General features: G+C 46.5%; 1 protein-coding gene across 4 annotated transcripts in view; it reads left to right on the top strand.

Annotated features, from left to right (window-relative positions):
• PAMR1 (peptidase domain containing associated with muscle regeneration 1) overlaps nt 1-23,904 on the top strand; it is a 150,134-nt gene extending 126,230 nt beyond the window's left edge. For all 4 annotated transcript variants that reach the window (XM_032413903.1, XM_032413902.1, XM_032413901.1 and 1 more), the window contains 5 exons: nt 14,156-14,368; nt 16,126-16,192; nt 19,833-20,065; nt 21,261-21,553; nt 22,811-23,904. In XM_032413903.1, the coding sequence (XP_032269794.1) occupies nt 14,156-14,368; nt 16,126-16,192; nt 19,833-20,065; nt 21,261-21,553; nt 22,811-23,347 (1,343 nt within the window). In that variant the 3' untranslated portion in view covers nt 23,348-23,904. The remainder of the gene's footprint in view (nt 1-14,155; nt 14,369-16,125; nt 16,193-19,832; nt 20,066-21,260; nt 21,554-22,810) is intronic.
• The last annotated feature ends 1,240 nt before the right edge of the window (nt 23,905-25,144 follow it).

Genomic DNA, 25,144 nt, shown 5'->3' with positions numbered 1-25,144 from the left:
GGACACAAGGACAAAATAAGTTCTTGAGTAAATGGTGGGAATCTTGTTTTGTACAAGTGGAGAGCAAGGGATTCATCGCCTCGCTCCAGTTTCCATGTTGCCTTTGTTTCCCTGGCCCAGTTATCGATGCCCGGGCTTTCCCCTGCATCCTAATGAAGGACGATGAAATGGGCTAAATCTTGGGGCACAATGCTCACACTGCGGGCTCTGACGCGCTTTGAACAAAACAAATCAGCTTCCACCAATTAAAGAACACTGGGGAATCCGGATTCGTTTGGGGTTTGGAGCACCAGAAGGTTTCCCACTAGCCTGTCCCAAGGACTGGGAAGAAAGAGCCCCAGATGAGAGGCACACTTTATACTTTAGCTTCAAAGGGGCAACCGCATTTCTCATCAGAATAAGTGATTAGGCACTTTGGGGTTTTCATGGAAACAGTAACACTGATGCAGTGGGAATGTGCCAAGCCCGCCAGTGGGTCATGCTCACCTCTCCCGTCACAGACGGAAGATGCTAGGCTGTGGTGGGATGCGTGCAGATTGTCCCAAGACCTCTCAGGGGAGGGAGGCATTGTAAACATGGAATTGTGGACTGGCTTTTACCCAGTTCCAAGGGCAGGGCTTAGCCTTAATTTATGGAAGACAGGGCCCCCTTTGTCCGTAGTGAGATGGTACATCCTGGGGTGAAGAGCTTGGACTCTCTGGGCAGAAAGACCTTGGTTTGACTCTTAGCCTACCATTTACCAGCCGAATGACCTTGAGCAGCCCGTTTCACTCCAAAGAGCCTCGGTTTCCCCATTTATAAAGTTCAGAAAAATAATACCACGTATTTCTCAGAGCGTTTGTGGGGAATGGAATGAAATAATCCACATAAGGTGCTGAGTTGAATCATAGGAGCCATTTTTTTTTTTTAATTTTCTTATTTGAGCATAGTTGACACCCGTTACATTAGTTTCAGGCGTGCGACGTAGTGATTCAGTTTCTGTATAGGCTATGGGAGGCTCACCCCACTGTAGCTGCCATCTGTCTCCGTACGAGGCTACTACAGTATCATTGGCTGTATTCCCTATGTTGTGCCTTTCATCCCTGTGACTTAGCCATTCCCTAACTGGAAGCCTGTGTCTCCCACTCCCCTTTGCCCATTTAGCCCATCCCCCACCTCCTTCCCTCTGGCCACCACCCATTTGTTCTTTGTGTTTATAGGTCTGTTTCTGCTTTTTGGGTTTTTTTGTTTAGTCATTTGTTTTTTTTAGATTCCACATATGAGTGTATATACCGTGTGGTATTTGTCTTTCTCGGTCTTATTTCATTTTGCATAATACCCTCTTTTGCCTCCCCTGCTATGGCCATTTAAAAGTTTGGCAGAAAGTAGGGAATGTTCCAGATAAGGGGCTAGGAGAACAGCACCAGTTTCTACAAACTAGATGATTATGACACACCTGTCTTGGGGTTCCAGGGTTTAGGAGAATTCTCCCCTCAACTTTCTAAGTTTCCTCTGTGAACTGCTTTTTGCAAATCATTGCCGATACTAAGTATTGCTTACCGCTGCACTTAGGTACAGGCAGAAGGATCTGGTTTTAACAGGGCAAGTAGTTACTGCCAATGTCATTGTCATAGAGGAATCCTAAATCCCAGAAGACACCCACACTGGGCATGATGGATGGGGAGCCTTTGTAACCAGGGCAGCCCAGAGATGAGGCTGTGAGAAATGATGAATGGAGTAATGCCTGGGAGGAACTGGATTTGGAAGCTCCAGGGTAGGTTACCCAAGCATCATGTTAGGGGTCAGCCTCCCTTTTTCTCATGGGGTTTTTCAGAAGTCACTCGTTTAACATGGGGTAGGCTGTATGTCAGTCCCCGGGGGGTCATGTAGGAGACTGGTGCTCCAGACCATCACTTAGATGTTTTATTAGAGGGACATGGCAATAAAGAGAATAAGCAGTCTGGCTTGAGATGGCTTGAGAGGTAGAGGGATAATTCCATGGAAGAGTCCTGAGGAATCCATAGTTGGTACCCACACGTACTTGATAGCCCAGAGCCTTCAGAAATTGGAGGAGGCCCAAGAAGACCATGAGCTAATGGACTGCTACCTTCTCATACACCTCCTTACACCTGAGCCTCCCCTCTATTTCCCTTCCTGACATGGTAATGAATATCTGACGTCCTTTTTGGTGTATTTAGAGGAATGCCATCCCCTTTAGATTAATATCTGAAAAGCAAAAACTATTACTGAACACAGGAAAAGCTGCCTTTATATAGTTATCAAGGTATTTGTTTTATAATTCATGGGAAACATTTCCTTTTCATTTGAATCATTCCTTGTTGGATGAACCTGAGTCTGTGTAGATGAAGTCACATTTTAGCATTAACCTTGATGGGCTCCATGGGCTTCTTAACCAAAGCGTTGGCCTCTGGCCTCCTAACCAAAGCGTTGCTATACCCCATTCAGGGTCAGATGCTTGGTGGCTGGCATATTAGGGGTGCGTTTTGTGAGCCAGCAATCCTTTTCATTATGGACATCATTCCAGTAGATAATAAGAGGACAGGTGAGGCCACACGGTCAACTTTCCAGCCTGACTGTCTCCAAGAGCTCAGGATGGAGCACCCATCAGGGTGGAGAGGGCCAGACCCACCATCGTTTTACTAAGAATTCCTTCCACTTGCCTGCCCCTGACAGGGCCCTCTTGGCTTTTGCTTTGGCAGATGAGGTCACTGAGGCAGGACTTAATGCAGGAGGCAGATTTTATTTTGGTTCTGGGTTAAGAGGTAATCCATTGGGGGGGGTGGGCTGCCTGTCACCGAGGGAAGAGACTGGAGGATGCAAAGAGTGGGAGAACGTGAGAGCAAAGCAGAATTAACTTCTGGTAGGAACAAACATCCCTGCCTCCATGGGCCCGGAGACCGTCACCAGCCCCTTGACAGAAGCTAGAGGCCCCCCTCACTTTTCTCTAAAGGCTCCTGCCTTGTGGTGCATTCACTACCTGTCCCTCACCCTGCTTCAGATGATAAAATCTTCCTCTACAAAACATAAGACCTTTCCACTGGCATCCAGGTATTAAAAACCACAACAGTAGTCTCTACCATCTCTGTTCTCAGTATGGGCCAGGCTATGTGTTTTACTTGACCTTGTCTCATTTCATTGTCTCAGCGTCCCCACGGGGTAGGTGCTGTGATCCTCGTCACTTTACAGACCCATATAGCCAAACATTTTTGAGTGTCTGTTAGGTACGAGGAACTGGGACAATAAGGCAGGGCCATACAGTATACTTTTTCCCTCCTATTTGGCAGAACCATAAAACAACTCCAGTCTTAGCCTTTCTCAAGGGCAGAGGAGAGTGTCACATACCACAGGGTTCCTGGCCACAACTTCCTGTAGGAAAGCCTTTGGAGATGGTGACGGTGGCAATGAGCATTACTAAGTGGGCAAAGTCTTTTAGGACTCAGATGTGCTCGACAGCTCATTCTCTTCATCCCCAAGGCTAAATGGAACAGAACTGCCTAGTTTGGGTGATTTCCATGCTGAGTATTTCTTATATTTTGAAAAATTGACTATAAACACTGCTCAGGGACATTTTCCCCAGTAGGTTAGCACTGTTATCCACCTCCCACCTCATTCCCAGTAGCTGACTCAGAAACCTGAGATTTGGGGAAGCCTCGAGAAGACTGTCACTGAGCAGGTCCACCAGGTGGAGGGTAGCTAAGTTTCTACCCCTTACGTAGGTTACTCATTTACTCCACCAAATAAGGATGTGTCAGGTTGATTTTGAACAAAAGTAAAATGGCCAGTACTTTCTGAACATTTTTCAAAGTTGACCTGTCTCTTAGACCCAGGCAGTGTCTGCTGTCTAAGTAGGCCATCCAAACACCGGAAAAGTGGTATCCGAAAGACACAGTGTACCAGGAGCCAAGGACAATACTGATTAAGATCAAATAGCTAATTGTAAGCCTCAGCCTCCAAATTGCTGCTGGATGAATAAATAGCAGTGTGTGCCATCCAAGCATAATTTCGCATGGATACTGTCTCATTCGCACCCACAGAGGGCTGGAAAACTTCAGGGGGACAGAGTTCCATTGGCTGGAAAGAGATAAAAAGGGTTTGCGGTGGGGAATCCAGTTGGTGTCATTATGCCTGGTTGGGGGAGACCTTTGTGGAGGTTAAAGATAATGGGTTTGACCCAAAGACACTACACTCAAATATAAGCTGAACAGGAGAAATGAAGAAGAGAGGAGGGCCCAGCCAGTGCTTGTCTCTGGGTGTTGCTCTCATGTTCATTCAGGTTTCCAGAATGAACAAAGGCCCAGTGGGAAAGTTAAAGCCTTTTCCAAACAGAATGGAAATTCTGTCACAAACTGTTTCCTTGATTTTGGTGACAAGTGAGAATGGGTGGATACCAAGAGTATACTAAGAATTGAGACCAACATGCCTCCATCACCCAGCCCCCAAGACCAGCTAGGTAAGGGGGTCACGAATTGTGTTGACTTTGGATCTGTTTTCTTTGCCGACATTCTCAGATAATCTTACACCTCTGAAATTCAGCTCTTATTAAAGAGACAAAGTAGTACCCTGGCTTAGTTTTTTTTTAACCGGGGCTGTCTAGCTACTACAAATATATTTCATTCATATACATTTCGAGAAAAGAAATGTATGTTTTTTGATGTGCAGTTTTGTAAATTATATCAAACCATTTCTGAAAGCAAGCAAGGTATAAATAATAGTAATTACAAGGAATCAAAATGATTTAGAAGCAGGGTAAGAATGAATGAAAGAGAACATTAGAGGGGACGAGAGAGTGAAATGGAGCGTCCACGTTTGCATCTGGTGAAATGATCGGCCTCAACTGTCTCTGATTCTGAGTTCTCTGGCAGCAAAGGCAAACAGAGAAATGCCTTAGATGGTGTGGCCCTAATTGTATATTAAGTGAAAGTGAACACAAGTTCATCTGGAGGTGCAAATATTACCCATTTTATTACATCCCCTACTCCTTTTTTTCTCCTTATCTAAAGATGGGTGTTGGGGAAATGTATTCTACTTCTGTCTTGTAAATGACAGATTTAATCTCTTTTTATACCAAATATTTCTAAAACCTAGATCCTTCCACCTCCCCTGAAAAAAAAAGGTAGCTGGGCTTTTTTAAGCTTACACCATTAATATGTATGCTGACCCACTGGCTTCCAACCCACACTCCTGCAACTCTGCTTAAGGGTTTTCTTGGGCTCCCAAAGCCCACTGGTTCATATATATGGGCAGACAGGAGGTGCTGAGAAATTAATGTTAATCCCATCATCCTTCAACAAATGATTGATTGCATTTGGTCATTGCATTCATCATACCCCTTGACCCTTAGGTAAGATAAGACGGAGGCAGGTTCTGCACTCTCAGAGTTTCCCAATGGCATTGAGCATCAGTGGCCCCCAGTGGTGACTGTCTTGATAATGGGAACTTCCCTGTCTAACTACAGTTTGTCCTTCCTGGGACCACCACCTAAATAAACTACTGGCATTCAAATCTCTGTCTCACAGCCTGCTTCTGGGAGAACTCAGCTTAAGATACCTCATGAAAATATTTCTTTGAGAGGCTAACTTAATAGAGGACTGGAGCTCAGGTCAGCTCCATCAGCATTTGCTTGTTTCTTTACAATATTAGGTAAGCCTTTGATCAATGCTGAATAACATTTTTCAGGATTGCATTGTCTGAAGGATGCTCAAAATATGATTGTACTGTTGATTTTAAAAGATCCAGTGTTAGACCCAAGAATTGATATCTCTCTCTCATGAGCACTCTCTCTCTCTCTCTCTCTCTCTCTCTCTCACACACACACACACACACACACAAAGTGTGTGTGCATGAGAACCAGCCCAGCTCTTTATTGGGTGGGGTGGTGGAAGTGAGTGGAGACCCCAGTGGTGTTTGTGAAGAGAGCCTGTAGTATTTCCTAAAAGACTTGGAATCTTCTAAAGGATTTGAGCAAACTCTGCCACCTAGCATTTTTCTGACAGGGGTTAGAAAGTGGGTGGTCCCAACCTAAGGAAATATCCCTGGGCCTTCACTAATGGTCTTTTGTAATCGTGCCCTTGATGGACTGGTCATACGGCATTAATTTCAACATGGGTCCTGGTTAAAGTACCACAAGGAGAACACAAATGTGATAAGACATCCCAGCAAATGCCCAGCGGTTATTCTTAGAAGCATCTAAATTAGTACCTGGTTCCATTTCACGCAGCTTCCCCCCTCCAGAGGAGCACGTTTTCTTTCAGATAACACAGCAGGCTAGGTGGTAGCGACCCAGTTCAATCAGCTCTGCCTGATGAGGTCTTTGTTGCTGGGGTTGGCTAGTGTGTGCGGAGACCCCATTCCCCTTTCAGATTCATTCAAGGCCCCCATGACTACCTTTGCTTTTATTCCTTGGTTAGGATCCTATGCTCTGATGTAATTTTAGAAGCAAAGTTAAGAAAGACACTAGTCACTTAGGATAAATTGGTGCTAGTAAGAAAAAAAAAAGAAAAAATATATAACAACAATATATATAGTGTGTATATACACTCCTCTGAATTTTTTTTTTTTTTTTTTTTGGTAAAAATCCGACCTGGGGAATAGGTACTTGGAAGTCTCCAAACCATTTTTTTTTAAATAAGTGCTTTAGCGAGGCTGGGGGGCGCCTTGAGGTATCTCAAGTACTTTAGTACAATAAACGTTAACTGACATCACTTCTGTTTCTGGGTTTAAATAAAAACATTGCTATGTTAAAGCTTCAGGAAAACATCTTCCGGTGCCTTATTCTGCTGAGGAAGCACTCACTTAGTATACAGTGCAAGAAAATCAGGCCATGAAATCAGTAGTGCACGGCCCTCCCCCAGTCTTTCTGTACAGAGAGGCATGCCGGACTTCCAATAGGCAAAGCAGTGATTGGATTCTCCACCTCCTAGGGGCTTTTTATAGATCTTGTCTTCGAATTTGAACTTGCAGCTTCGAGACCAAAGCAAAAGGAAAAGACAGATATTCATGGGTGTTTGGTGTATCATATTGAAATTCTACATTTATCTGTAAAAAGATATTTTTGTGAGCAAAGATATACTGGTGGATAGTAATGTGATGGAAGAAGGGATCTTTTTACTTGCCACAGCTGGGATCTGCCCCCCTCCCGAGTTTTGTGATTATTAAGGGGAGGGGGAGGTGGGTCCACTTCCTAAATTAGGAATGAAGAGTGTGGACTTCCTTTTGTCATAGTCAATATAATTGACTGACCAGAGGGCACAAAAAAATGGTGTTATTTGTGTGCACTGAATAATCGTGTTTCCTAGAAATGTCTCCACATGATCTTGACATACTCTCTGATGTCTCCATCATCATGTCCATTTCCTGTAGACCTTCTGGACCTGGTCACCTCACCTACCTTCTGTCCAGCATGGATCTTAGTGTACCAGTCAGGGGAGAGAAAGATGTAACTTTATTTGCTTTAAGTCAGTTTCAATGCAAGTCTAACACCCATACTTCGGACTTGTGAGAAATTCAGTGTGTCCTTGTCGGGGGCCCCTCTGTGCCTTCAGGTTGTACAACGGTTGCTGGCTTTACGCAGACAGCACTGACTCCTCCCATGATAGATTCTGGATGCACACTGGTCAGTGTGGAGAAGCCCATTGTCTCAGAGCACCTGATCCCTAAGGTAAAACGGCTCTGCTGGTGTGGGGCTGACCGGCAGCCAGAGCAGCTGTGGAGGCTGGAGGCCCTTCTGATGAGATCCGACCTCTCTAGATGCCCTGCCAGTCATCCTCCCCGAGATCTGCCAGGAGCTAAAAGGCATGCAGGGCTTCACGCCCAGGGCTGAGAAGGCTGCCCCTCTGGCATCTTGTCACCTCCTAGGAGTGCCACCATGGGGAGGCATGAAGGGCCCTGAAGCCCAGGGCTAAGAAAATAGAGCTGTCCTTAGTTTTTCCCCCAAACCAGTCATTGAGCCAAGCATTTGGGCTCAAATGATTTATTAAAGAAGGTACTCCCAAGATCAACCAGTAAGGGAGTTGGGGAAGCAAGATGGGAAAGAGGAGGAAACCAAGCAAGAGTGATTTCAGCTCAACTCCCAGACTCAGCCCAATCCTGTGGGGTACTGGGGAGTGTAAATGATGCCCTGAGGAATAGGAGTTGAGCTATTTATACACCTTGCGGTCAGTCTATAGGCAACCCTGGAGTGGGCGCAAGGGGACAAAAATCTTGGCATTTTTCAGCTCTTCATATAGGCAAGGTGGTGCCCATGCCCAAGGGCAGTCCTCTGAAGGTGGCAGGTGCCAGCTTCATGTGTAGAAGCTGATCTGGTAAAAGGATATGAGGGGACCTGGGTGGGGCACCAATAGCATTCACTACAAGGGCCATCTCAAAGCCACCATCTATCCTTCAGTAAAGTGGCATCACAGGGAACCACCTCATCCTGTTGCCGTGAGAAAAAAAAGAAGACAAGGCTAGCGAACCTTTCTTTAAATGTTTATCTGAAACAGGAATGCACCCCCAAGTACTGTTTCTGTTTGTGAAATGGCATGTAGGGGCATGCTAAACTTAGTGTGTTTATGTCCCCAGGCTGAGTCCCAAAAGGACCAGGGCAATGTGCTATTTATTATTAATCCTGGAATATTTTACTTAGCAAAGCAGGAGCCTGATGCTCCTTCAGCCAGGGATGCAGATGTTTTACATTCTCACTTGGCTTTGTGTGAAAACATCCATCCCACTGAGGAGAAAGGAAGCACGAAGCCCTTGAAAAATCAAATAGAAACGAATCAAGGATCTGTTCAATGGGGAGACACAAAGGATTCTAAAAAGAGAAACCACAGGGGAAATAAAGAGGTAGTTTTTGAAATGTAACCCCGGGGAGCATGCTCTGATGAGATGCAGATGGTCTATGGACCCAACAGGTCGATGTCTAAACTGGGAGAGAAAGAGGCGGGTGGAGGAAGTCTTAGAATTCTATTCAAAAGCATGCTAGGAGAGTGTACAGCTTTGGCAAGTACGGGAAATAGATGAGAGGGAAGAGGGAATGATGCCCAGTGGATGTTTGATACAAGAATACAATTTGAAGGCTTCATTTTGCAGGATTAAAAGAGATGAGTGTATAGAGACCATGGCTGATACTCAGAAGTCTGAGTCAACACACTGAATCCCGGTCTGCAGGCCCATCATGCATAGACATTACCAAGAAAATAGAGTGTAATATTTGTTTTATATCCAAATAGACCTAATAATAAGACTTTAGATTTCCTTGTGGGGTTTTTTTAAGGTGTATGAATTTGGGGAATTGATTTTTTTTTAAGGTTTATCTATTTTTATTTTAGACAGAGAGCGAGCCTGGGGCGGGGGTGGGGGGGAGGAAGGGCGGGCAGAGGGAGAGGGAAAGAGAATCCTCAAGCAGACTCAGTGCTGAGTGGGGAGCCCAATGCGGGGCTCGATCCCAGGATCCCAAGATCGTGACCTGAGCCGAAATTAAGAGTTGGACACCTCACACTGAGCCACCCAGGCGCCCCGAGAAATTGGTTTTTAAAAGAAGTCGGGTGCTTTGTAAATAAAGGCAAACAGGGGAAAAGGAGACTATGTGTTATGTAAATTATTCCTCAAAACCAGCCCGGCCAGATAAGTGCTATTATCCCGTTTTACAGACCAGAAAAGCAAGGTTTGGAGAATTATATAATTTTCCCATGCTCCGGTTCATTAAGTGGAAGAATGGATAAATTTTACCCTTTATCCCTTCCATCTACTAACAAATATTTATTGAGGACCTACTGTGTACTTACTCTGGACACTGGGGAACCAAATAATTATTTGAACCTGTATCTTCTGATTCTGAAAGCTGTTCTTTCTCCCCCAGAGTCTGGTGACAAAGATCATTTCAATCTGAGCTCGAGGGAAGTTGGATTACTCTATGATTATGCAAGTCGGTCGTGAGATGTATAGGGAGTGGGGGGTCTGGGAGCATCAAACAGGGCAGGCAGACTGCATGCTGGGTTCATAGGCTGAGCAGGGAGGACCCGAACCATTTTGCCTGCTACTTTAAAAAATGAAAATAACGAACAACCACAAAAAGAATAAACAACAAAAAATTTTAATGTTTACATTTTCTGATTACCAAACATGGGGGGAAAAAGTATATAGAGACAAAAATCATTTTTGATGTTACAAGCCAGAGATATGACTATAATTATCTTAGAGTATGTTTCTCCCGTCTCCATTTTTCTCTGCTTTGGCTGCTTAAAATTTTTTTCTCTGATTTTGGCTTTTAGCAGTTCTGTGTACTAGGTCTGTGTGTGGTTTTCTTCATATTTATCTGTCTTGGGACTTTGTGAATCTGTAGGGGGATGTCTTTTATCAGTTTTGGGGACTTTTTCAGCCATTATCTCTATATGCTAATTTTACTCCATTTCTTTTCTCCTGGGACGTCAGGTACATGCCTTTATTAAGCTTCTCACTGTTTCTTTACATTTTCCACTTTTTTGACTCTTGGGCTTCATTCTGAATTCTTTCTTGTAAGCTATGTTTCAGTTTATTAATACACGTGAGCTGTATCTGATTTGCTATTAAACTCACCCACTGAGCTTTACGTTTCTGCCATTGTCACTTTTTAGTTCTAGATTGCTCCTTTGGTTAGTTTCTAAGGTTTCCAGTCTTCCACTGAAGCTCTCAGTTTTCTGTTTTATTTCCTTGAGCATGCTCGCCATATTTATTTTCAACTACAGCATCTGAATCCTTCTTAAATCTGTTTCTATTGCCTGTGTTTCTCTTGAATTTTAGCCATATAGTTGTTTTTTTTTTTAAGATTTTGTTTTTAAGTAATCTCTACACTTAATGTGGGGCTCGAATTTACAACCCCAAGCTTAAGAGTCCCATTGAGCCAGCCAGGCACCCCCAGCCATACAGTCTTAAGTTCCATTAGACCCTAACTCGTAAGCATCATTCGGCACTAGGAAGCTCTATCCTGGTGACCATCCATGAGCAATAACTTAAAATCAAATAACAGTTCTCCATTCTAAGATCTCATCAAGTTTAAGGTGTACTGTTGATTTAATTATAGCTTCTCTGAGAGTTGGAAGTAAAGACGTGCTACTTGAAACATCACGTGTGACCTGAGTTCAGACATGTCTCATTATAAAAGAGTAGGCATCTAAGAATTCTAGAAATATGGCAGAATTCCCCAGCCTTGGGCAGATTTGTTTATACATCCTGACTCAGTTTCTCTTTAAGTTTCCTTTTAAAGCCTCCTCAGGGAGAAACACACATAACCGGAATTGTCCTAAGGCTTTGTTACCTCCAAAGGCTCAAGAACTCTCCAGCATTCCTGCTGATTAAACCCACGTTAAATGTAGTTAGAAATAGGATCCATGAGAATCCTGCACTTAGGAAATCATGGGGCAGGAGCCTGGTGCACCACGGAAGTCCTTACTTCCAAAAGGAGGAAAACCCACCTCTCAGGCTCACAGTAGAAGGGATTGCTTACCTTTTGCTGAAGCTGATGTGGCTGGAGTGTTGTTCATTTTCTTTTAATATTCTAGGACTGGTCTTAAGTATCACCAGAATTTTTCTTGGCCATGAGCTCTAGCAAGCAAAACTCAAAATGAAGGAGGAACTGTGCTTGCATTGCACAAAACATAGCTCTTTGATAGGCTAACTGACCACGGAGTCTAGCCCTACCAGGGTCAGGCAGCAGGCAGGGGCTGTGGCCAAGGGAAGCATGCAGCGCCCCCCCCCCGAAGCAGACAGCTACTTCACAATACCAGTTGATTGTTGCTGTGTGGTGATACAGCCCAGGGTTTCCAGATCTGAATTTTGTCAGAAGCTGGTAAAACGGATTTTTGTGAGCAATCTCCTGATTTTTATGTTGGCAGTGAATTCCATTTTCTAAAACTTGCAGGTATGACACACCGTGTTTTTGAGATAATTGCAGCTGTGGGCTCCTGCTGGTTGTTTCTGGGCTACATGTTTAGCATTAAGTGAGCCTCTACTATAAGAAGGTAGTCCTGGGAGACCTGGATGGCTCAGTTAGTTAAGCAACCAACTCTTGGTTTTGCGACAAGTCATGATCTCAGGGTCATGAGATCGAGCCCCGTATCGGGCTCTGTGATCAGCATGGAGTCTGTTTGAGGGTCTCTCTCTCTCCTTCTCCTTCTGCCCCTCCTCCTGCTCATGCACTCATTTTCTCTCTCTCTAAAATAAATAAATCTTAAAAAAAAAAAAAAAAAAAGAAGGTATCCCATCACTGACGCAATATGGAATGCTTTCTCTGCCTGCCCCCCTCCCCCATCATAGAGGCATTCCTGGAAATGCAAGCACTTTCCAGGGGGCTTTCTCAGTACACTTGATGTTTCAAAAGGTGCATTGCCCTCCCTATGCCATGTTGGTATTTTGAAAGACTCCCTCAGTGAGGTCCATTTTTTTACAATTAAAATGGGGTTTTGGAGTCCCCCGCCATGGAAACTGCTTATAGTAAGTAGCCCAAAAGCACACAGAATATCATTGAAATCATCTGCCACATGGTCTATGAGCAATCTTAGAGTAGACAAACGAGTAATTTGGCTAATATTAGCAACCTTGCCAAATTGCACATAGGGAAATTTACTAATTGTCGGTTCTCAAATATTTTATTTTATTTTTTATTTATTTATTTTTTTTTTTTTAAAGATTTTATTTATTTATTTGAGAGAGAGAATGAGAGACAGAGAGCATGAGAGGGAGGAGGGTCAGAGGGAGAAGCAGACTCCCTGCCGAGCAGGGAGCCCGATGCGGGACTCGATCCCGGGACTCCAGGATCATGACCTGAGCCGAAGGCAGTCGCTTAACCAACTGAGCCACCCAGGCGCCCATTCTCAAATATTTTAGAAGTGTTATATGAATGGAGATTCTTTTCTTGCCTGGAGGCAAGCATGCAAGTTGCTTAAAAGGTAATTGGGACAGTTACGGGAAGAAAAGCATGTCAGATGCATGATCACATTGCTTGGGGACTGTTTCATAGGGATGAGACTGTATCTTAGAAGAAATGATTAAAAAGAGACCAGGAAGGCTTACAGAGCAGTTGGTACCCAAACGCAGTAATTAAAGGTTGAATTCCTCAGGGGCCCTACTCTGTGTCCTTAGGCGAGTAATATTCACCATTGTGCTGTAATCCATTTGAGAAAAATATGTTATCTGATAGAATCTTTCCAGGATTTGTCTAATATCTGTTCAGTGCTCAGAATAGCTGGTGTTGCCACTTTTACTTTGCATAGCTGTTCCACACGAGTTAGAGAATAGAAATGCCTTGGGGGTGGGGCACCTGGGTGGCTCAGTTGGTTAAGCATCCGAGTCTTGATTTCAGCTCAGGTCATGATCTCAGGTCATGACCTCAGGGTCGTGGGATCAAGCCCTGAATCAGGCTCCATGCTCAACAGGGGGTTTGCCTCAGATTCTCCCTCTCCCTCTGCCCCTTCCACCTGTATGCGTATGCACCCTCTCTCTCTCTCAAATAAATCTTTTTTTCTTTCTAAAAAAGAAATGCCTTTGCAATGGATATTGTTAAATGTTTAGATGGAAAGCATGTTTTTGGAGATCAGGGGAACTTCTTTGTATCTCTGAATTTCTATCATCTTCTAGTATTTTCGAACTATACATCTCAGCACACTTGTGTCCCTGCAGATGAAATATAAAATCTTAAATTCATTTCATATACGCAGCCTTGTTTCTAGTAAGTTCTGCTTTCTGGGTACAGCACAAATAGGAAACTGAAGACTCTTGTTTAATTGCCCAAGCTTTAGGGAATGAAGGAGATAATACAACGACACTGGGAAACAATCATCCCTGTGTACTGATCATAAAATCTAGGTGCAATGTTCGTGTTGTCCAGGCCTGCCCAGCTCCCACAGCTTGAGAAAGAAATGAACAAGGTCACAGGAGAGCCAGTTGTGGTGTCAAATTTATTTATATGGGGAATGAAATACTTCCCGATTTAAGAACAGATCGTTAAAGCAAGGGGAGGGCATGTCTCACACATGCATTTTCTGTTATGAGTTTTCTCTTGCTGAGTCCTGTGGGCACCATCGTTAGCAGGCTCCACATTGCTGCATTTTTAATTCAGTGAAACATGAAAAGATCCGGTTCTAAAATGGAACGCTTCACACTTTTAATTGCTCTTCCCCCTCCCCCTTTTATTTTCTTTTAGTCCTTGAAGAAAGTAACTGCTCAGACCCTGGGGGCCCAGTCAATGGGTACAAGAAAGTAACAGGAGGCCCGGGGCTTATCAACGGGCGCTATGCAAAAATTGGCACCATCGTGTCCTTCTTTTGTAATAACTCATACGTTCTTAGTGGCAATGAGAAGAGAACTTGCCAGCAGAATGGAGAGTGGTCGGGGAAACAGCCCATCTGCCTAAAAGGTAACTGACGAGTATTTGTGAAGTATATTTCCACAGAAATAGATGGAGTGGCTGGACTTTTTGGTAGCTCCCTACATGTGTGTGAGCCCCTAAAAAAATGCCTTTCCCTCTTAGGTTCTCACTGGAACCATCTATCACTCCTAGGTGGAAGGCCATCCCTGAAAACATACGCTTCTTTTTCGGACCTCCAGAGGACCTGCTTATCCTAATCACAGCTTCTCACTGTGATCAAGAAGAGTTACAAAGTTATCAGAGCAGTTTAGGGGAGATGACAGGGCTGGGTTTTATATATGTAAACCCAAGAACAAAATTGAGGCAGTCAATGGGCTCCAATGTAGCTACATTTATCTACTCTCTATGAAATAGGAAGTTGGTGCAGGAAATAAAAGAACAAAATAGACACACTATCCCTGCCAGCCTGTGTGGTGGGAGGTTTAAGATGTTAACATAATGGAAGACATCTTAATAAGATAGCAAGACCTCCAGCATTCAAGGCAGAGTTAGAGGAAATGGATGAGCAGTGTATGTTGAGAGAAAGGAGCGATCAATACTGCTTGAAATAGGGACAGTTGTAGGCAGCAGGTAGGAGCCAAGCCAATCTGGGAAGCTGGGAAGGGTTTGCAAGAGGTGCAGAGCAGTTGGGATGATATTCCCATCATAAGACAAAGGAAAACAAGACAAGGAGTATAGGCAGAAGTGAAAGGATCATGGTAAACTCAAAGTGGGGCCAACTGGGAATCTGGAAAGTAGATTGAAAAGGTTGGTTTGGGACCAGGAAACATGGAACGTTGTATAGAGAAGCTTGAAACTTACCCCTTGGCAGTGGGGATGCGTAGTTTTTTACTGAACCAGGTCAACAGCCCCTGTATTTTAGGGGCAGGTCACAATTATCTGGCTGTTTCCTAGGAAGAAAAGCATGTCCTTGGCCTAGATTACCCAGATAATTGCCTTAATCCTCCACTTTCCCTTCTGGGTGTTTGTCAACAACCCAGCTCATGGGAAAAGAAATAAAAGAGAACGGTTTGTGAAAGGAATAAATCACTTTAGACTTTAGCCAGAAGCGACCTTCATCCCCACCAGCACAGACTCTGATTCTTGATTTCATTAAGTATGGAAACAGTGTTTCATATGTCCTTGGAGATTTTTGTCAACTCTTCTCTTACAAATTAATAACAACCAAAGTTCTCTAGTTTGCTAATTAGATGAATGTTGGCTGCTTGATTGGGAAAGTGAAGAAAAAGACACTTCAGCAAAATTAAGCCTGGGCTTTGAGGTGCCTTCAAATAATCATTAAGAGCCTCGGTTTCAGAGGAAGGAACTAGAGGAAGCAGCTACCCAAGACTTACCCATGGCTGACACTGCCATCTGGTCTTAAATGAGAGCCTTGTAGTTCCCTGTGTTGGAATATATTTTAGAACCTTCATTTTTGACTGTGACTCCACGTGCCATCAAGTTCATTGATGATATTTGTGGGAACAGAGAGTCCCAGTCTAATGACTGCCAGGGTTTCACATCACCCAGGTGGAGTGGCTTTTCAGAGGTGCGTCCTCCATGGGGGTTCTTCAGAGGGGGTTGTCAATTTCGATGAAAGGCAGCATGCTCTTTTGCGGGGGGGTTGTCCAAACTTGGCTGGCACACCTCCTCTCTCAGACCTCTGTGGGGTGTCCAGAAAGGGTGGTCAGGGATGAATCTGAACTGAATGAACGTGAGCAGTTAATATGGGAAAAGCTGATGCCCTCTTTTCTCCTTCATTCTAGCCTGCCGAGAACCAAAGATCTCAGACTTGGTGAGACGCAGAGTTCTTCCTATGCAGTTTCAGTCAAGGTGAGGTCGAAACACCTGAGCTCTGCTTTCAAGGGGAATGCGTGTGTCCCCTCCCGCCCCTTTTCCCCACTTGTGTTTGGCCAAAGACAGTCTGGGGTTTTTTAGGGACACTCAATGCTGACTGCTCATGAAAGAATAGGGCCTGTTAGAGGGAGGCTGATGAGCCAGCTGCCTTTGGCCAAGAGGTAGCAACTGCTGGAACGTGGACACAGTTCATGGGATCGTGGGAAAGTAGGTGGTTGGTGGATCTTGAGACTTGAAGATGACCTTTGAGGAACTGGATTTTAATACTTGAGTCTTCCTGAAATTGCTGTGTGTTGCCTAGGGCAGCTTCTAGGGAGGTGGCCTTCCTGCCACATGCAAGCAGCTTTGGCAACCATGCAACCAAGATTTTCTTGGTGGTAATCAACCAGATGAGGCAGGCCACTGGCACCCAGGAAATAGAGATAAATGACCAGCCCCAGTGAGGGATGGGAGCCCTCAGATATGCCTGCCCGGCCTTCCTCCTGGGAAGACAGAGGTGGGGACCACCGGTGGGCAGAGAATCGGCCCGGTTCTGCTTCTTCTCTCCTCGTTTTGTAGGAGAAACTGTTCTCACTTCATCTCATACCATTCTCCTCTTCCCCTCCACTCCGGCCCACGGGCCGCCCAGCTTGTCCCCGCCCCCTCCCCCCAAAGTGCTGCATCAGAGCCTTGGCCCTTCTGTCTGGACCCTGCTTCTGCTGCGTTTCCGTGAGGTTTAAAGCCGTGCTGCCGTCCGCTCCCTGCTCAGTTTTTACCTGGCAGAGAGACCTTCCCTGACTGTCCTTTGGAAAATAAGAACCACCCCCCCATCTTCTTTATCCATTCATCTGTTGAAGGATGCAACTGATGAATCGTTGAACACTACATCCAAAACTAACAATGTACTAGGGGCGCCTGGGTGGCTCAGTCAGTTAAGCGTCTGCCTTCGGCTCGGGCCCTGATCCCAGGGTCCTGGGATCGAGCCCTGTGTCAGGCTCCCTGCTCAGTGGGGAGCCTGCTTCTCTCTCTCCCTCTGCCACTCCCCCTGCTTGTGCTCGTAGGCTCTATCTCTCTGTCAAATAAATAAAATCTTAAAAAAAAAAAAAACACCTAACGATGTACTTACTATATGTTGGCTAGCTGAACATAAAAAAAAAAAGAACCCCCCCCCAAAATGTTATAGTACTGGTTAATGTTTTCTCCTTTTACACTTTACATAAAAACAAAGCCATCATCAACCTCAAAGAGTCGATCAATTAAAAGAAGAATCATAACCCCACCTCAGCCCTGACTGCAAAGCTGACTTCTCTGCTCTCCTGCATTTTCTGTGCCTCAGGTCTCAGCTTAGTTCCAGCCCTACTTGTCATCCTACCTACGTTTTTTTTGTTGTTGTTGTTCAATTTCTGTCTCTACCTAACCCTACAAAAATCAAAGTTACCTGAACATTTTCTGTTTCGTTCATGCTCAAGTTCTGGGACCAAGAGCAATGCTTGCTGCAGGGGAGGCACCCCCCCACCCAAAATAACCGTCCCAAACAGTGAATGAATGAATGAACAAGATTGACAAATAATGGCTCAAGACCGAGTTCAGTCTTTCTTAAGCACTGTATTCTTGGGCAGGTTGCTAAACTTGCTAAGCCTTTAGTCTCCTCCTTTGAAAAGTAAGGGCAATTCTAAAAACGCCAGTCTCTGGGGATTGTTGTACGGATTAGATGCAGCACACAGAGCTAGCTAGCATTTATTGAGTGTTCGCCATGTGCCAGTTACTCTTCTGAGTGCTTTCCACGTTGTTAGCTCGTTTAATCTTTCCTACAACCTCTGAGGTAGGTATTACTATTATTAGCGTTTTCTGGTCGGTTTTATTACCAGTTTTATTATGGATGGGTAAAGTGAGGCTCAGAGAAATTAATTAACTCGCCCCAGGTCACATTGCAAAATGTGGATCCAGGATGCAAATCCAGGATCTTCAGTCTTCAGCGTCTTCAGGGTCTGCTCCCGTATGCGCGAAGCTGCAGCCTAGCCCCATGTAAAGGCTTTAGCCGACCACTCACGCAAATGAGCAGCGGTTAGCGGCAGCTATCGCCTTCGGGACCGGTAACAACGAATCCCAGTGATTGGAACTGACCCCAGCCAAGTGACCTCAAATACTCCGAAAGCAGGATAGCCATCAATCTCTCACCTTTCCTCTGGATATTTCCTTCTATCTCTGTCTTTCCCATTTCAGGCAAGGCATTTCCTTGGGAACAGTGACAGTGAAATACAAATTCCATCTTTTCCTGATCTTTATGATTTGCCTGGAGCTGGACTCTCCACTAAGTGGGATGAACCTGTTCTTTCCAACGAAACGTCTTGTAGAGGAGCCCCTGAACTACTAAAAAAGACCCCTGGGCTTTGCATTTTTAAGGCAATTATAATGGGAGGCTAGGTGACGAGGTGCCAGGTGGCTCATGTGGATGAAAAAGCAAGCCTAACACTTGGTTTTAAGGATCTTTCTGGAAGATAGGCTGCTGGAATATGGATACACCTATCTCCAGCAGCCCAGTCACCCAAGGACCCCAGGAGGCAGTGTAGTCTTTCAACAGATGGACCAAAAGATGAGCTGGTTTGCCAGTTCGGAAGCTCCTTGAACGGCAGACCTTGTTCTAAACATGAGCTAAAGATTCACTGAATGAAATCAATGTGGATGGAACATTTGCTCTGAGGGAAGCGCTATACAGACACATGAAATAGATTTCTTCGGATGACATCGGATGGCACAGTAGAGACACCAGGTTGGGAGTCGTAATTGCTCAGTGCTGCCTTGGGTACCATCTTAGCTTCCTGTGTGCCCTTCTCTACTCCCACTTCCCCCTCCAGCCCTCCTTTCCCCATTCATTAAACAGAGATGAACACACTGTTTCCTAGAGGAATTCTGACTTCTCAGTTAGTGGTTGTTATGTGCTGATTAAAATGAACGCAGGTTGTCCAACGTGTGTACATCTTCCCCCAAGAATCCCCAAGTGGTCTCTGGGGGGCTTCAGCTTCTAGGGCTCATTTAAAAGGCCTTTTCACATTTACACACACTGCTCTGTATTTCTGCCAATCAGTGTGCCCTGAGAAGGTCCTATTCTCTGAGGTGTGCTAATTACAGACGCTGATTGCGAAATCCAGCTACTGTATCTACACAGTTTAGTTCAAGTCAGTTCCTGATATTGCCCCATTATGATAATGTTTGGAGGAAAAAAAGATGCCGGTCTTCAGAAGGAACTTCCTTTCCTGTTTAATTTCACAGTTAATTTCTCTCTGTGCACATGGACCAGGTACCCTTGGATAGCAGCTATTATGCCAGATATTATCCTCTGGTTAAAATCGTAGGCAGCGGGAGGCATGCCAGAAATGGAAATGGAGGAACGGAACGAAGGTTGAGGCGTGCAAGAGAATTTGCTCGGTGGTAGAGGGGAAGTGTGTGTGTGTGCGTGCGCGTGCGTGTGTGTGTGCGTGCGCATGCGCATGGTTGGGGAGGTGGGAAGGGGCAGATGGGAGAGAGACACACAGAGAAGGAGACAGCCATGTTTTTTTCTGCTGTGACCAAATGTCTACGTGGGGGTGGGCGCGTAGACCACAGGGGCCACAATGACCCTCTCTGGGCCCCCATGCAGGGAGACGCCATTGCACCAGCTCTACTCGGCCTCCTTGAGCAAGCAGAAGCTGCAGGGCGCCCCCACCAGGAAGCCAGCCCTTCCCTTTGGAGACCTGCCCCCCGGGTTCCAGCATCTGCACACCCAGCTCCAGTACGAGTGCATCTCGCCTTTCTACCGCCGCCTGGGCAGCAGCCGCAGGACGTGCCTGCGGACCGGGAAGTGGAGTGGGCGAGCCCCGTCCTGCGTCCCCAGTGAGTCGGGCCTTGTCCGGGGGCGGGCGCGGCGTCCGGCTTCCGTGGCTGCTTGTGAAAAGCCATCGACCCAGTTGAAGACTTTTTGGGAAAGGGTCCTTGTCCGGTGGGCCTCCAGCTAATTCCCTAGCTTGGTTCTGTCTCATATTCCACAGTTGGAGCTTCCTTCCTTTGCCTTAAACTTCTAACTCGGGAGAAACTAACTCATTAGGTCTTTGATGAGTTTTTTTGGAGAGGGGCATTCTTCCTTGTGGATAATTCTTTATTTTTTATTTATTTTTTAGAAGATTTTATGTATTTATTTGAGAGAGAGAGAGTGCGTGCGCACATGCAGGGGAGAGGCAGAGGGAGAAGCAGGCTCCTCACTGAGCAGGGAGACCGTTGTGGGGCTCGATCCCAGGACCCCAAGATCATGACCTGAGCTGAAGGCATTTAACATTTAACCGACTGAGCCAGCCAGGCACCCCTCCTTGTGGATAACTCTTGTCATGTTCACTTGGAGGAAAGGGAGAGAACCATCATTAAGCACCAAGTAGGGGAGGGATTAACGATACCAGAAGGCTTCTACTTATGCCATCTTGGATACCCTGTCTGAGCCCGTTTTCATGCTTATCATCCCATGGTATTGAATAGGTAGTTATTGATTAGGTGATGAGGTATTAAGTAGCCATAAGATTATGGTGATGATTACTGAGGTAATACGTGAAAGTATCTGGAAAAGAGCCTGGCACATGCTAAATTCTACCTTCCCCACCCTCTTTGTCAAAGGAGAACAGTATGGCTTAATTCTTTGTGGTCAAGTTTGTAACGATAGTCATGATATTATGAGTCTGACTGTTTACATAGATCATCATCCAGTCTCGTTAAGAACCCTATGAGACAAATGTGATTACAAGACCCATTTTGCAGGCAAGAAGACTGAGGCTGTAAGAGATTTGGCAATTTGTCCAAAGTCCTATTGATAGAAAGTGCCTGGGATCCCAAGCCTTCCATCTTAACCCCAGACTTGATAGCCAACCATGTCAAGATGGTTGATTACTATTTAATGGGAAAAGGAAAACATCTTAGATGCTTAGTGGTCATCACACCCATGGGGCCCACCTTTCCAGATGTGTGTTCTCTTGGTTGAGCCACACATTCCCCTTTGTATGGGAAAGTCTGAATTTATCTGACTGAGCTGGTGCTTTCTCCACAGTCTGCGGGAAAACTGAGAACGTCACTGGTCCGAAGAGCCAGGGGCTGCGCTGGCCGTGGCAGGCGGCCATCTATAGAAGGGCCAGCGGGGTGCATGGTGGCAGCCTGCACAAGGGCACGTGGTTCTTGGTCTGCAGCGGCGCCCTGGTGAATGAGCGCACCGTGGTGGTGGCTGCCCACTGCGTAACTGACCTGGGGAGGGTCACCATGATCAAGACAGCAGACCTCAAAGTTGTCCTGGGGAAATTCTACCGGGATGATGACCGAGATGAGAAGACCATCCAGAGCTTGCGGGTGAGAGAGGGCTGTAACCTGGAAACCAGGTGTTGGCTCAGCAAACTCCAGGCACTGGGAGGGCAGTGGCTGTCAGTCCCGACACCTTGGCATGTTAGCTCCCAGCCCGGAGCCTGGCAGAGCCTGGCAGGGGGCAGGCGTCCAGTATTTCACATAGAGACTAGAAAGGAAAAAAGACTGCAGAGTCTTTTTCCTTTTGTTTTCAAAATAAGATTATAATAAATATCATCTATCACTGTGGTCATCAAAAGTTAATCACTTATTATGTTTAGGGCATTGTATGAGGTAGGCTTCGAGGACTTAGAAAGGTTTTATCCAAGATACTCCTAATCAATCTATAATATTCTTCTATCTCCCTCCCTCCCTCTCTTCCATCCACCTACCCACCCACCTCTCTATCTGTCCATCTGTCCATCCATCTGTCCATCTATCCATTCATTGTTGAGCTCCCACAGTATGCCATTCACAGGGAAGAGATACAGAACTGAATAAGGCATGGTCTTTGCCCTGAAGAATCCACAGGCTAGTGGAAGAGACAGACCAGCATATCATGATTAGTTTGACACAAGAGAAGCCCTGAGGAAATGTGCCCAAATACAGTTGAAGTAATAGAACGTGTACATAAAAATGTTAGAATGTATCACACATGTAAGCTCCTAGAGGCCCCCATCAAAGAGGGTGATCAGCAAGGGTTGGGACAATGAGCAAAGACTGTGGAAAAGTCTTGTGGAACATTCTGGGTGTGGCTCTGTCTTACTGGCTTCCCGATGAATGAGACGTTTACAGCGAGCCAGAGGTTGCAGTCTGGTAGCCTTTTAGGGGTTTGTGTCTGCGTAGTGCTAACATACATTTTTTTAACCAGTTATTTGCTAACATTTAAAAATCAGGAGGTTCAGATGCAGATCTGGAGTCTGTTCTCTGACAAAGTTAGAAAGCTGGCCCCCTCTTGGCCTGGCAGTGGTCACTGGAGCAGAGGGGCCACTCCCCACTTTAGAGTGGGGTAGGCACCACCGTCCTCTGCAGCCCCGTCTGCCACCCCACTTAGTTAACACCACCTGCCGGGCAACAGTGGGCATTTCACTTCGCAAGGCCCCAAAGAAAGCAGTTGTTTTCTATGACCCCTGAAGCAGAGTCTCTCCAAACCACTGCAGCTGTCTCCAAGACACTTTCCCCCGGTTATTTAGCCCCGGGGCTTGCCTGTTCTTATTCCCTGTGCAGTCATGGCTCAGCACTGCTGTCCGTCTCTTGCATTTATAGATTTCTGCAGTCATTCTGCATCCCAACTACGACCCCATCCTGCTGGACACGGACATCGCCATCCTGAAGCTCCTGGACAAGGCTCGCGTCAGCACCCGCGTCCAGCCCATCTGCCTCGCAGCCCCGCGGGACCTGAGCGCCTCCTTCCAGGAGTCCCGCATCACTGTGGCCGGCTGGAACGTGCTGGCAGACGCGAGAAGCCCTGGCTTCAAGAACGACACGCTGCGCTCGGGGGCGGTCAGGGTGGTGGACTCGCTGCTGTGTGAGGAGCAGCACGAAGAGCACGGCATCCCCGTGAGTGTCACGGACAACATGTTCTGTGCCAACCGGGACCCCGCCGCCCCCTCTGATATCTGCCCGGCAGAGACGGGGGGCATCGCTGCCGTGTCGTTCCCGGGACGGGCGTCCCCCGAGCCGCGCTGGCATCTGGTGGGGCTGGTCAGCTGGAGCTATGACAAGACCTGCAGCCACAGCCTCTCCACGGCCTTCAGCAGGGTCCTGCCTTTTAAAGACTGGATCGAGAGAAACATGAAGTGAGCCTCAGGCCCGTTGAGACGCTGTTCGGGCGCCCATCCCATCCGTACGTGTGTTGCACGAGGCCGTGTGGGCCTGAAGCTTGACTCTGCCTGTGAATTCGGCCGGCCCAGGGCTTCTGACTTCAGGATCGAAACTCAGTGGAGAGTGAGTAGAGCTCACCTTCGGGTCGGCCACTGCGTCCCTGGCTGTGGAGGCCATGTGGAAGATACCAGGGCTGCTTGCGAGAACCGAGTCCCCGCCAAAGAGACCATGCAAAGAGCAAAGCTTTGGTCCCCATTCCACCAGCCCGGTGACCTTGCCCATCTGCCCTGCAGTCAATGTCATGGCCAGCTCTGGCCGAGAGAGGCTTGGCCAAGAAGTCTGAGATTCATGAGGTCTCTTCCAAGACTCTGGCCAGACCACGTTCCAGAAAGCTGCGTGTGGGACAGCCCAGGACGGCAGGGCTTGGATGTGGCCTCGGCGTTTGTGTACATTGCCACAGTAAAGTGTGGTCCTTTTCTTTCTCAATCCCCTGTACGTCTTTTAATAAAACGAGGGTTGGCTTCTGAGCTACAGAACAAATGGACTGTGGCTCTGATTTCTGCACGCTGCTTCTCAGGGCAATGGCTTGGTGACAGCCCTTTAGAATAGCTCCTCAAGTTATTATTTCCAAACAATGAGTACGGCAAAGTTGATGCCATCTTTTCAATACCAGCCCCTGAATGTGCTGAGTTATGGGCTGGAGGAGGAGCGACATGGGGGGCCATCAGGTAAGGCACAAACAGAGGAAAATACCAAGGATTAGATGATTTCCAGTGTCCCCTCTGGTTCTCATGTCCTCGATCAAGCACAAAACTCAGCTTTGAACCTCCGTCAATCTTGATGACATGTTTTCATAGCTTCTGAATTGTCATCACCTCTTTACTCACACTAGATTGAGATATGCTTCCCTGTTTTCTGTAACTGATGGGATTTTCCTTTCAAGCCCCACCTGGCTCCCACTGGATAGTGGAGGGAAAAAAATGAATTCAATCCAGTCCCTGAAGCGATCTTTTCAGTAACATTCACTTTTGGGGGTGGGGGTTACTCACCCTTTTATCCTTTTTTCCCTACTCTCCTGGCCAGTCTCCTGCCCTCCCAGATGGTGCTGGGGAGGCTGGGGACCTCAAGCATGGGGACACACTAGGACTCCCGAGGGCCTGCTGGCTTTTTAGGTGTGTGTGGTGGGTCTTTCCCATTCCTGGCCGTTCCGCTGACATTGACCTCAGGTGCTATGGCTGTAACCACTGAAACTTGGGCCGTGTTCTCTCTGCTTCCCTGGGTCCCGGCAGTCCTCCTTGTTGGTGTGGGCTCCTCCTCACCCCTGGCTGACACTGGTACTCCTGAGATGTGGGGGTGACCCCCTTTGAGACCCTGCTTTGGGTCTCACTGCCCCATTGAGAGCCTTCTCGGCCAGCCATCCAGCCAGACTCTCCGTGACCTCCCCTTCCTACCGTGGGGGCTTTTCTGTACTTCATGAGGGCTGAGAGCCCAGGGTTGGGACAGGGAACCCTGGAAGGCATTCACCTCCTATACACCCAAACAGGAACATTACTCCTTCTCAACCTATTGGAGAGAATTTTGATCTCTGGGTCTTTAACCCCAACACAGGAGGTTAGGATACATTTGTCTTCCAAACTGCCTTACCAACTCTGTGTCTTTACATCGTCCCCAGAGCCAGAAGACAGTTTCTGGTACCTTATCTTTTTGTCAGGCTTTCTTGGGGCTTTCCATAATCTGTACCCCCCTCCTTTCTCCTGGCTTAATCTAAGAGCAATG

The sequence above is a fragment of the Phoca vitulina genome, unplaced genomic scaffold (assembly GCF_004348235.1).
Source record: "Phoca vitulina isolate PV1807 unplaced genomic scaffold, GSC_HSeal_1.0 scaffold16, whole genome shotgun sequence".
Lineage (NCBI taxonomy): Eukaryota > Metazoa > Chordata > Mammalia > Carnivora > Phocidae > Phoca > Phoca vitulina.
This window is presented reverse-complemented; position numbering and strand designations above follow the sequence as displayed.